General features: G+C 44.6%; 1 protein-coding gene across 1 annotated transcript in view; it reads left to right on the top strand.

Moving 5' to 3' along the window:
• The window catches only part of LOC105731885 (sterol regulatory element-binding protein cleavage-activating protein), a 141,304-nt gene that overhangs the window by 101,367 nt on the left and 26,171 nt on the right, over nt 1–13,766 (top strand). Inside the window, 2 exon segments of the mRNA XM_064366966.1 lie at nt 6,685–6,904; nt 12,998–13,127. Coding sequence (XP_064223036.1) covers nt 6,783–6,904; nt 12,998–13,127 — 252 coding nt within the window. The 5' untranslated portion in view covers nt 6,685–6,782.

Here is a 13,766-nt window from a genome sequence, read left to right as displayed (position 1 = left end):
ACTGTCCTGATACCTGATGCTGGTTGCGTTGGTTGGTTTCCTCATCACTTATTCAACAAGTGGTTTGTTTTCAGAGACAGGGTCTCACTATGTTGCCCAGGCTGGCATAAAACTCCTGGGCTCAAGGGATCGTCCCACCTCAGCCTCCTGAGTAGCTGGGAGTGTAGGTGCATTTAAAGAGAACTACTGGAAAACATATTGTCAGGGGAGGTCTTTTTGTAGAAGTGATATTTCACCTGAGACTTGAAGGATGAAAAAGAACCAGCCTATAAACAGAAGAGGGAATAGAGGATGGAGCAGTGTGTGCCAGGTCCCTGAGATGGGAATGAGGTTGGCACACATAAGGCATTGGAAGAGAACAAAACAGGGAGAGGTGACACGAGATGAAGTTAGGGAGGACTGAGGTGGGTTGTGCAGAGCCCTGGGAGCTAGGGAGAGGCATTTGGGCTTTATTGTAAGTGCACAAGGGGATCCTGCTCACGGTATTGGTAGACTCTGTATCCACTCTGAACTCTGAGATAAGGTGAATTGGAAAGGGACAGGAAGGGATCTGTGAGGTCCAGGCATGGTGGGTGGCTCAGCCTATAATCTCAGCTCTTTGGGAGGTTGAGGCGGGAGGATTGCTTGAGTCTGGGAGTTCAAGAGCAGTCTGGGTGACATGGTGAAACCCATCTCTACTAAAAATACAAAAATTTTGCCAGATGTGGTGGCGCACCCTTGTAGTCCTAGCTACATGGGAGGCTGAAGTGGGAGAATTGATTCAGCCTGGAAGTTGGAGGCTGCAGTGAGCCATGATCATGCCACTGCATTCCAGCCTGGGTGACAGTAGTTTGAGGAGGAAAGGGGATGCTCATAGATCAGGAGTGGGGGTGGAGGAAGATATCTTATGTGTTGTTTGCTTTGTCTTTTTTTCCTTTTCTCTTGCTCTGACCTTCCATGCAGTTCTGTGGTGGTGGAGACAGCAGTGACATTGGCAGATGGATAGGAAAGGAATTCTTCTATTTACAGGGACTGTGGTCCCAGGAGCATGGAGGGAGGGAATCCTTGATTTTGTTCTTTCCTTTCTCTCATTGCTTTTCCCTGGAGGTACTAGAGGTAGTCACAGTTGTGGGAGGTACTCAGCAGGTCAGGGTAATTAAACCCCTGGCTTTCTAGCTAGAAGACCAGGAAGAGTGTTAGGAAGATTGCGTGGAGGAAGGAACTCAACAAATTGAACTCATAAAGTTGCATATGAACTACTGGACTATTGCTTTGAACTAACATACGTGCATCTGACTCTAAACGGCATACCAAAGGCTTTGAGGACTGAACTGTGGAGTAGATGACTGCTCAAGTAGTTTTGCACGGGCCCCTGGACGGTATGCTTGGGAAAAATCAAAATAATACTTCAAAGGTTTTGAAAACTGATCTCATCTTGGTACCACTGCTCAGAGAAGGTGGGTAGAAACTTGCAGACTGGACCTAATTAGGTTGATTGCTGCAAAAACAAATTCAAAATTTTGTGTAGGACTTAAACAAGAGCTAGAGCCACGTAGCATGATATTCAGAATGCCCAGTAATTCAGAATTACTTCAGCTATGAAGAATCAGGAAAATCATAAGGGGAAAAGACAGCCAACAGATAGCAACCACAACATGGCACAGATGTTGAAGTTACCAAAAAATTAAAAGCCAAAGTACGATTAAAATATTAATTAAAACCTTGCTATAACAAGTAAGGGCGAATACTCTTAAAATGAACAGAAAATTAGAAATTTATTTACTGCAAAATATGACAACCTAAATGAAAAATTAATTGGGTGGGCTCAATAACAGAATGGAGAAGACAGAAGAGTCAGTGAATGTGAAGGTAGAATAATACAAATTATCCATTCTGACCAACAGAGATTAAAATAAAGAAAATGAAGAAAAATAAAGAGCTTCAGGGACCCATGGGACAATAACAGAAGGTTTTATCTTTTATGTATTTGAAGTCTCAAAAGTAGAGGAGTAGGAGTGGTGCAGAAAAATTTGAAGAAATTATGGAAAGGAAGAGGGAAATAGATTTCTGTTCACAGATATGTAAGTCTACGTGGAAATTCCCAAAGAGTCTAGACACACACACAGAAAGACTCTAGCACTAATAAGCAATTTCAGGACAGTTGCAGGATAAAAGAGTAACATAAAAAAATCAGTGTATGAACAATGAACATGTGAAAACCAAAATAGAAAACACAGTTGCTAAAAGAAAGTGAAATATTAGGTATAAATCTAATAAAACATGTACAGTCATGTATGCGGAGAATTACACAGTGCTGATGAAAGAAATCAAAGATCTAAATAAATGGAGAAATATACCACGTTCATGAATTAGAAGACTCAACATGCCAGTTCTTTGCAAATTTGATACACAGGTTTAATGCAGTTTCTAACAAAATTCTATCATGTTTTTTGTTTTTTTGAGATGGAGTCTCACGCTGTCAACTGGAGTGCAGTGGCATGATCTTGGCTCACTGCAACCTCCGACTCCTAGGTTCAAGCAATTCTCCTGCCTCAGCCTCCGGAGTAGCTGGGATTATAGCCCTGCAGGCCACCATGCCCGGCCATTTTGTATTTTTAGTAGAGACAGGGTTTCACCATGTTGACCAGGCTGGTCTCGAACTCCTGACTTGAAGAGATCTGCTCGCCTCGGCCTCCCAAAGTTCTGGGATTACAGATATGAGCCACCACACCCAGCCTTGTTTTCTATTTTTTAAGCCTGAGTCACAGTTTGTGACCCAGGCTGGAGTGCAGTGACGTGATCTTGGCTCACTCAACCTCTGCCTCCTGGGTTCAGGCGATTCTCAGACTGCCAAGTAGCTGGGATTACTGGTGTGTGCCACCACACCTCGGTAATTTTTTGTGTTTTTAGTAGAGATGGGGTTTCACTATGTTGGCCAGGCTGGTTTCAAACTCCTGACCTCAAGCAATCTTCCCACCTCGGTCTCCTAAAGTACTAGGACTACAGGCATGAGCCACTGTGCCTGGCCCAGACGACTGCTTTTTGACAAAGATGCCAAGCAATTCAATGGAGGAAGGATAGTCTTTTCACCAAATGGTGCTGGAATAATTGGCTATCTTTAGGTCAAAGGAAAAAAAAATTTTATGTCTCACACCTTATCTAAAAATTAACTCAAATGGATCACAGATGTTTATTTTTATTTTTTGAGGCAGTCTCGCTTTGTTGCTCAGGCTGCAGTGCAGTGGTGCGGTCATAGCTCATTGCAGCCTCAAACTCTTGGGCTCAAGTGATCCTCCCACTTCAGCCTCCCAAGTAGCTGGGACTACAGGCATGTGCCACCATGCCCTGCTAATTTTAAATTTCTTTTTTGTCAAGACAGTGTCTCACAGTGTCCACACTGGTCTCCAGATCATGGTTTCAAGTAATCTCCCACCTCAGCCTCCCAGACTTTTGGGATTACAGGCAGAAGCCATTGCACCCAGCTGGATTACAGATTTTTTTTTTCTTTTTTAAGGCAGGGTTTCACCATGTTGGTCAGACTGGTCTTGAACTCCCGACCTCAGGTGATCCGCCCGCCTTGGCCTCCAAAGTGCTTGGATTACAGGCGTGAGCCACCATACCCGGCCTGGTTTACAGATTTAAACAAATGTGAAACTACAAATTTTAGGAAAAGACACTGGGGAAAATTACCTTATGACCAAGGAATTCCACTCCTAAGAATGAATATATTCAAAAGAATTGAAAACAAAACGATAACAATACAAAAAACCCCAACTAAACAACAACAAAAAGAATGGAGGGGGTTGAGCCCAGTAGCTCATGCCTGTGATCCCAGCGCTGTAGGAGGCCTAGATGGGCTGATCACAAGGTCAGCAGTTTTGAGAAAAGCCTGGCCAACATAGTGAAACCCTGTCTCTACTAAAAATACGAAAATTAGCCAGGTGTGGGGGTTTTGGGTGCCTGTAGTCCCAGCTACTTGGAAAGCTGAGGCAGGAAAATAACTTGAACCCAGGAGGCAGAGGTTCCAGTGAGCTGAGACTGTGCCATTGTACTCCAGCCTGAGTGACAGAGTGAGACTCCATCTCAAAAAAAAAAAAAAAAAAAAAAAGTTGGCCAGGTATGGTGGCTTACGCCTGTAATCCTAGCACTTTGGGAGGCTGAGGTGGGCGATCATGAGGTCAAGAGATCGAGACCATCCTGGCCAATGCAGTGAAACCCTGTTTCTACTAAAAATATAAAAATTAGCTGGGCATAGTGGCGCGCACCTATAGTCCCAGCTACTCGGGAGGTTGAGTCAGGAGAATCGCTTGAACCTGGGAAGCAGAGGTTGCAGTGATCCTAGATCACGCCACTGCACTTCAGCCTAGTGACAGAGCGAGATTCCATCTCCAAAGAAAAATAATAATAATAATTGAGGCAGGGTGTGGTGGCTTATGCCTGTAATCCCAGCACTTTGGGAGGCTGAGGCTGACGAATCATCTAAGATCAAGAGTTCTAGACCAGCCTGGCCAACATAGTGAAACCCTGTCTCTACTAAAAATACAAAAATTAGCCAAGCGTGGTGGTGCACGCCTGTGCTCCCAGCTACTGGGGAGGCTGAGGCATGAATCACTTGCACTTGAACCCCTGGAAGGTGGCAGAGGTTGCAGTAAGCCTACATCATGCCACTGAACTCGAACCTGGGCGACAGAGCAAGACTTTGTTTAAAAAGAAAACAAAGTTTGAGTTTGAGACCAAGTAAAGGAGAATAATTTGGCCGGGCATGGTGGCTCAAGCCTGTAATCCCAGCACTTTGGGAGGCCTAGGTGGGTGGATCACTTTAGGTCAGGAGTTTGAGACCAGCCTAGCCAACATGGCAAAACCTGGTCTCTACTAAAAATACAAAAATTAGCCAAGCGTGATGATGGGTGCCTGCAATCCCAGCCACTTGGGAGACTGAGTCAGGAGAAGAGCTTAAACCCAGGAGGCGGAGGTTGCATTGAGCTGAGATTGTGCTACTGCATTCCAGCCTGGGTGACCCCATCTCAAAAAAAAAAAAAAAAGTAACGAAGTATTGACTGGGCATGGTGGCTCATGCCTGTAATCCCAGCATTTTGAGAGGCTGAAGCAGCTGGATCGTTTAAGCCCAGGAGTTTGAGACCAGCCCGGATACCATAGTGAGACCCTGTTTCTACAGAAAAATATAAAAATTAGCAGAGCATGGTTGTGCACACCTGTAATCCCAGCTATTTGGAAGAATCACTTGAACCTGGGAGGCAGAGGTTGCGGTGAGCCAACATTGCGCCACTGCACTTCAGCCTGCGTGATAGAGTGAGGTTCCATCTCAAAAAAAAAAAAGGACCGGGGGGTTCCTGGACTGGAAACTTGCATGTGCACGTAAGGCTTGTGCTTTTGGGAAGGTGGAAGGAGCGAGAGCCATTTCTTCCGGCTCTTGAGTTGACTGTGGTGTGACTCCTTTTGCTTCTCGTTTCTGGTGCGGACACTTAAGAGGAATCATCTTTGAGTCTGGGTTTTCATCAGTGAGTGTAATCAAGCCAAGACATGTGTCTGGGCAGGTTCCCTCTAGCACAGACCAAAGAAAACAGCAACATGAAACAAGATAAGTAGGTTTAAACTTGGATTCCATTGGAGAGCTCAGTCGGGAAGATAATTCTAGATCCCTGGGTCTCCTAGAGTTTTCTATTCTGATTTTATTGGTTTAATGTTATTTGTTTGAAAGCACCAGAAGTTAATTTTGGCTAACACAAGCAAAAAGAGAATTTATTGGAAGGTTATAGAATAGCTTACAAAACAGAAAAGTTGATGAGCCAGTCCTCAGAAAGGATGGGAGCCAGAACAGCCTGGGGATCTTGGGAGCAGGAACCTCTGTGGTCTGAATAAACATCATGAATATCCAGGTCCTGTTTTTTTGTGTTTAGAAGTCAAAGTCCAGGGAGAGAGGCCCAGTTAGTGTAGCTTGGGTCCGCACAGGGCACCTTGACTCATAGTTAATCCAGACTAAATCCTGTGGAGTGAGGTGGTTCCCCTGAGCCACACCAGGCTGCTGTTCTTTGTAGAAGGGGACAGCTACTGGGCAGACAGGAACAGGAGGTGCCCTCTGCCTTCACGCTCCCAGGAATAACTATAGGACCAAGAGCAGAGACTTCTACCAGTGTTAATTTTGCTTGGTGACCATTATTCAGAGGCCTAAGCTTTTTGGTGTTTTTATGTTGAGGACCGACCCCACTGAACATTATTCATGGATAAATTGCTATTTGTACAACAGTGTGTTTTGGGGAGGCCATTCCTATATAAAGGTTTTTCCCAAGGACTTCTCTCAGTAGGGTTTGTGTATAGAGAAACGTGGGGAAGAATGCCTGTTTGACAGAGAGCAGCTGAAGGTGACGTCTGTTACACAGGCATGGTTTCCTGTGCCACACATGAGAAAAATGCCCTTCGGGGAGTGGCCTTTTAGCATTGCCTAATATAGGAGGGAGGGAGTTGAGTGGGGTGAGAGAGAGAGAGAGAGAGAGAGAGAGAGAGAGAGTGTGTGTGTGTGTGTGTGTGTGTGTGTGTGTGTGTGTGTGGTGGGATTGATGTCACTAGACCTTGCATATAAGCATTCTGAAACCATTCCCCAGCCACATAACTGTGGCTTCCCTCCAGCAGTCCTAGCGTGCAGAGCCAAGTAGTCTTCGTTAACTGACTTTTCTCCCTTTTGACCAGGTACCTGCACATATTGTTCATTGTCACTGCTGTCCAGTGTGTGCCAGGCTGATCCATGGTCACTTTCCGGGATGGCAGCAAGGTGACTTCGGCTGAGGATGACCCTGACTGAAAGACTGCGTGAGAAGATATCTCGGGCCTTCTACAACCATGGGCTCCTCTGTGCATCCTATCCCATCCCCATCATCCTCTTCACAGGGTTCTGCATCTTAGCCTGCTGGTATGTTTTTGGGATGCCTTGGATATGGTGGGCCAGTGTCTTAGGATAGTAGCTTTTCTAACCCTAACCACTATGGAGCCCTTGGCCTCTGTACACTTTTTACACAATGGGAGCTTGGGCTCCTTGGAACTGCCGGTGGAGAACTCTAGTGCTGGCGTGGTTAGCTAATATAATAAAATAGTCCAGGCTGGCCTTGACCTATTGATTCACCAGATTTATTTGTATCACTGGTACTCTATCTCAAAATAATGTTTAGACATTTCTAAAGACACTGAGATAATTGAAGGACATGATATTTCAATTTTCTTTCTCAGTAGTAGTGATTTCCTTTTAGTACCTGGTTAAGTGCAAGAGCCTTCTTCATGTGTTTCAAGGCAAAGTCCATTCAAACAGTACCTTGGACAACCTGTGGCATGCTAACCTCAAAGACTTGCTTCTTTGCTCTCTAGTCATTTTCTTGTGTTCATGTGGAGCCTGCTTCAGACCTCTTGTCGATTCTTGGGGCCAGCTGCACTTGCCAAGGACAGTTGTGAGAGCTGTAGCTGCCGTTGTTCCTGTCTGTCTTTCTCAAGGCCTCATAGAAGCCTGAAGACTGTGGCTGACAATGACATAATAAAGGAGGAGTTTGATATAAGAGGATATCTGATGACCCTTTTGGCTCTAAAACACTGACAGCTGTGAAGAGCCCCTCTTGCTCTTTTCTCTGGAAAGAATTCTGTTTTTCAAACTCACTGTCTATCTAATGAGTTTGAAATGTTTGTAGATGTTTTCGGTGTTAGCTGAAGGGAGGATGAGTCAGGAGGGAACTCCTTGTTCAATTCAGTTGCTAATGATTTCAAGTTCTTCCCTGATTATCAGTAAGAAAGATGAACATTGGCCAGATACAGTGCTCATACCTGTAATTCCAACACTGGGAGGCCCAGGCGGGAGAATCACTTGAGGCCAAGAGTTCAAGACCAGCCTGGGCAACACAGCAAGACCCACCCTGTCTGTACAAAAAAAAAAAAAGAAAGAAAGATGAACATCACTGAGAGTTTCTTGCTGGGTGCTGTGTTGATGCTTCAGGTATAACATTAGGAAGTGGTCCAGTTATATTTCCATTTAACAAAGGGGGATAGGGACTTAGAGATTTATGTGGTCCACACAACTAATAATTAGGGGAACTGGGGTTCAAATCCAGGCCTTAGGGACTCGTACCTGCACCTGTGGCACTTTGTCACTTGGTCTCACTCTGGCTCAGTATGTTTGTGTTGGTGTTTAAGCTGCTAAATTGTGTTGTACAAGATAAAATACTTAAAGCTGTGTCCCATAAATGATGAATTTGGAGTGCTCTGAGAACTCAGCTCTTGTTGTTGTTGTTGTTGTTTCTATAAGTTAATTGACCTCTTTCTCTTTTTAAAAAGTTTTTTTGAGACATGGTCTCACTCTGTCACCCAGGCTGGGATGTAGTGGCACAGTCACAACTCACCACAGCCTCAACCTCCTAGGCTCAAGCGATCCTCCCGTCTCAGCCTCCTGAGAAGCCACGACCACAGGCGTGTGCTACCACACTCGGCTGATGTTTTTCATTCTTTGTAGAGATGGGGGGGGTCTCATTATGTTGTCCTACTTTGGTTTCACTTTCTGATGGTACTGTGGTTTTCTCTTATTTTTGTAGTCACCCTGTTTTTCTTTTAAGAGGTAAGGCCCTTGTATTATCACATTCTTTTTTTACTTCTTTGAGACAGGGTCCACTTCTCACTGCTCACTGCAGCCTCAACTTCCTGGGCTCAAGTGATTCTCCTGCCTTAGCCCCCTGAGTAGGTGGGACTATAGGCGTGCACCACTAATGTTTTGTATTTTCAGTAGAGCTGGGGTTTTGTCATATTGCCCAGGCTGGTCTCAAACTCCTGAGCTCCAGTGATCCATTTACCTCGGCTTCCCAAAGTGTTGCGATTACAGGTGTGAGCCACTGTGCCCAGCCTTGTACTGTTACCTTCTTAGTGCTGTGTAGTTATTTTCCCAAACCAGTATCTTTGTCGTGTAATCTTAAAGCTTTTTTTTTTTTCTTTAAACCTGATTGACTTGGTAAAATTTTTCCAAGCTGGGTGAAGTCTCTCAGCCTCCAAAGACAATAAAGATTGTATAAGAGAATCCATAGATTCTGGGACTTGGCCAGAAAACCAGAGATCATGGACCCAGGGACACAAGCCTCACCATCGTCTTCAACCCCAGGAAGCTTTTCTGTCCAGAGCAGAAGAGCAGTGCCCCCTTCTGCCAGAGCCTGGGATTACCTGCAGAAAATAAAGTATGGGGCCAGGCACTGTAGATCACAAGGTCAGGAGCTCAAGACCAGCCTGGCCAACATGGTGAAACCCCGTCTCTACTAAAAATACAAAAATTAGCCAGGCGTGGTGGTGCACATCTGTAGTCCCAGCTACTCGAGAGGCTGAGGCAGAAGAATCACTTGAACCTGGAGGTGGAGGTTGCAGTGAGCCAAGGTTGTACCACTGCACTCCAGCCTGAGTGACAGAGGGAGAATCCGTCTCAAAAAAAAAAAAAAAAGGTAAAAGAAAATAAAGTATGGTTATAGACTGCTTATAGTAGTCTTGCCAGATGTTCAGTTTCCATTTAATTGCTTACCTTTGTTGTTCCTGGGATGAAAGACTTGTATAGCCAAACCGAAAGGACTCCTACACTTAATTTCTCTATTCAAATCTAATAGCCACCTGAGCTGCAGAAATACTTTGTGCACACCACTGGTTCACCATGACTGGGTCACCCCAGGGAAAGTACAGAACACTACTAGAGGGGGTGGTGATCAATGACAGCTTAGAAATGTGCCTGTCTCCATCAGGTGGTAGAATACAGGGAGTGAGAGAGGGCATCTGTATATGAGGGGTCAGACTCGCCTCAAACAGCACTGAGGCTGTGTGACTTTCTTCTCTGAGCTGCTGTTGAGGCTGCAGGTTTCAGTGACTGAGAGCCAAGGACACTAATTTAAATGAACTCAGTGCTGCGCCTTGTAGGTGAGCTAGAGTTAGCTGTTCTTCCTGCCTGTCCCCTGGGTGCAGTGACTGTTCTTTCCTCTGGGAAAATCTGATGAAACATGTAGCAAATAGGCACTATGGCAAGAGGTGTCTGTTTATAACTCTTGGAGGTTAGACCACCAGGGCTGGGATATGTCCCAGCAGCAGCCCAGCAAGACAGAGGGTACTGTTACCCTGGACCTGCCCTGGTAAGCGGTGGGTGCACCATGGGGTAAAAAACAAGCACCCAGTGACATCTAATTTTGGGGGAAAAAGAAAAGAAAAAGAAAAAGAAAAAGAGCACCCAGATGACATGTTAGCTGGACTGCCTACATGCAGATCAGAGAGGGATCTGAGTCATTGAATCACTGGATTGCACAAGCTGCTGCTCGTTGTGAGACAAGGTGGATTTCAATTCAAAGAGGAAATTGGAATCACATTATGTTGTTCTGTATTTTTAATAGAGACGGGGGTTTCTCCATGTTGGTCAGGCTGGTCTTGAACTCTCGACGAGAGGGTGATCTGCCCACTTTGTACTCCCAAAATGCTGGAATTATAGGCATGAGCCACCACACCTGGCCCAACTTTGTGTTTAATGGCTCAACCCAGAAATAGTCAAATGTTTCTCAACCAGTGGAATAAACAAGTGCACTGTACTTTATTCGTTAGTGGAATAGTATGTATCTAAAAAGGAATGATCTGGTATGTGCACCAGTGTGGAGGAATCTAGCAGATAGAATTTGAGTGAAAGCAGCCAGTCCCAAAAGAGTACATAAGTAGAATGGATGGTTTCATTTATATGACATACAAAAATAGGTAAAACTAATTTATGGTGATAGAGATAAATTAGGGGATATGCTCTTGACTGGGAGTGGGCACAAAGCTGCCTTCTGCGGGTCTGGACATATTCTATAGCTTGATCTAGGTGGATATATACATGTAAAAACTTACTGCACTTTATACTTAAGATATGTGCATTGTACTACATAGAAGTTATTTCTAAATTTAAAAAAGTGAGACCTGAAACAAAATGCACATCTATTTGCCAACTTTTTCTTCATCTTTTTTTTTTTTTTGCTTGAGACGGAGTCTCACTGTGTTGCCTAGGCTGGAGTGCAATGGCACGATCTCGGCTCACTGCAGCCTCCACCTCCCAGGGTCAAATGATCCTCCTACCTCAGGCAATAGCTAGGACCACAGGTGCACACCATCACACCTGGCTGATTGTTTGTATTTTTGGTAGAGATGGAGTTTCACCATGTTGCTCAGGCTAGTCTCAAACTCCTGAGCTCAAATGATCTGCCTGCTTGGCCTCTCCCAGAATGTTGGGATTATTACAGGTTTGAGCCACCACACCTGGCTTATTTGCCAGCTTTTTTTTTTTTCCCCACCATGCCCCACCCTCCTATTTGCCAACTTTCTGATGCAAGGTCAAGGCTTTTTCTTTGCGTATAGTGGATCTGTTAACTTATTTTTTTCTTGGTCCTAGTATAAACCACATACTTAGTAAATTATATGCAATTTTTATGGTCTTTCTCTTTAAATGGAACAGTTGCTCAGCTATCTGAATTGGAATCTTTCTGAATTTTTAAAGGTACCCCCACTCCCATTTTTTATTGTTACCTTATGTCTATTTTGGCAAGGTGATTTTTGCTTGTTTGTTTTAGCATCTTGCCTTTATTAAGTCTCTGAAAACTTTTTTTTTTTTCAAAGACAGGGGTGTTCTGTTGCCCAGGCTAGAGTGCAGTGGTGTAATCATGGCTCACTGCAGCCTCTACTTGCCCAGCTGAAGCAGTCCTCCTGCCTCAGCCTCCTGAGTAGCTGAGATCACAGGCTCACACTGCCACGCCCAGCTAACTTTTTTGATTTTCTATAGAGATGAGATCCCACTATGTTGTCCACACTGGTCCCGAACTTCTGGGCTCAAGCAATCCTCTGGCCTCAGCCTTTCAAAGTGCTGGTGTTACAGGCATGAGCCACTGCACCCAGCCCTGAAAACATTAATATAATGTTATATAACATGTTGGTGTTAGTGTTTCCTTTCTAATTTTTTTTTTTTTTTGATATTGAGTCTCGCTTTGTCACCAGACTGGAGTGCAATGGCGTGATCTTGGCTCACTGCAACGTTTGCCTCTGGGGTTCAAGTGGTTCCTCTGCCTTAGCCTCTGAGAAGCTGGGACTATGGGCGTGCACCACCATGCGTGCATAATTTTTTGTATTTTAGTAGAGATGGAGTTTCACTGTGTTGCCTAGTCTGGTCTCAAAACTCCTGACCTCGTGATCCACCCACCGGCCTCCCAAAGTTCTGGGGTTACAGGCGTGAGCCACCGCACCCAGCTGATGTTTCCTTTCAATAAAACTTACTCATTAAATATGTAAACTAATCGGGCATGGTGGCTAACGCCTGTAATCCCAGCACTTTGGGAGGCCGAGATGGGTGGATCACCTGAGGTCAGGAGTTCAAGACCAGCCTGGCCAACGTGGTGAAACCCCCTCTCCACTAAAAATAGAAAGATTAGCTGTGCGTAACTATGGGTGCCTGTATACACAGACACACACACACATATACACACATGCATACATATGTGTGTGTATATATATACACACACACCATACATATGTGTGTATATATATACACACACACCATATATATGTATGCATAATATACATATATATATATGGGGTGTGTGTATATATATACATGTATGTAATGTGTGTGTATATATATGTTTATATGCATACATATATGTGTATCTATATATATTTTATAACAATGTTATATATAATATTGTAACTAAATATATTTATACATACTTAGTTTATACAGCCTAAAAACATTTAACAGAACAGTCTATTTTACCAGTTGGGCTTCTTCATAAGGTTTATGTGACTAAAATAAGTTTGAAAAATTCTAATCTAGATGACTTCTGAGTTTTGGCTTTGCTATTTTGTGATTCTAGTAGTTTGTACATTTTTACAGTTCGAACAGAATTTAGTTATTAACTCCATTGGCTCCTGTGTCACTGCTGAGAGAACACTGCCTCTCATAGTGTCCTAACTCTTACCTCCTTTTTGTTCATCCCAGCTACCCACTGCTGAAACTCCCCTTGCCAGGAACAGGACCTGTGGAATTCACCACTCCTGTGAAGGATTACTCACCCCTGCCTGTGGACTCCAACCACGAACAAGGAGAGCCTGCTGAGCAGCCTGAGTGGGTGGGTACTCAGCGTGTTCCTGAGCGAGAGTGTTGGGTAGAGATTGGCTGAGGCAGGGGTCTGCCAGTGAGAGTGAGGTTGGTCAGCTTCTGATTTGTGAATTCATGTACTTTAACAGCTTTATCAACACACCACATAGATACTTAGTTTATACATTTTTGTCTCTTTTTTGAGACAGAATTTTGCTCTTGTTGCCCAGGCTAGAGTGCAATGGTGTGATCTCGGCTCACTGCAACCTCCGCCTCCTGGGTTCAAGCGATACTCCTGCTTCAGCCTCAGAGTAGCTGGGATTGCAGGTGCCCACCACCACACCCAGCTCCTGTAATCCCAGGTGCTCAGGAGACTGAGGCAGGAGAATTGCTTGAACCTGGTAGGCAGAGGTTGCAGTGAGCCGAGATCGCACCATTGCACTCCAGCCTGGGCAACAACAGCAAACTCCGTCTTGGCTGGGCATGGTGGCTCACGGCTATAATCTCAGCACTTTGAGAGACCGAGGCAGACAGATCACCTGAAGTCAGGAGTTCGAGATGAACCTGGCCAACATGGTGAAACTCCGTCTCTACTAAAATTACAAAAATTAGCTGGGCGACATGGTGAAACCCCGTCTCTACTAAAAATACAAAAATTAGCATCATGCTG

This window comes from Aotus nancymaae, unplaced genomic scaffold (genome assembly GCF_030222135.1).
Source record: "Aotus nancymaae isolate 86718 unplaced genomic scaffold, 86718_ANA_hifiasm-v0.15.2.pri h1tg000067l, whole genome shotgun sequence".
NCBI classification, from domain to species: Eukaryota; Metazoa; Chordata; class Mammalia; order Primates; family Aotidae; genus Aotus; species Aotus nancymaae.
The sequence above is the reverse complement of the archived record's forward strand: the minus strand, read 5'-3'. Positions and strand labels throughout refer to the sequence as shown.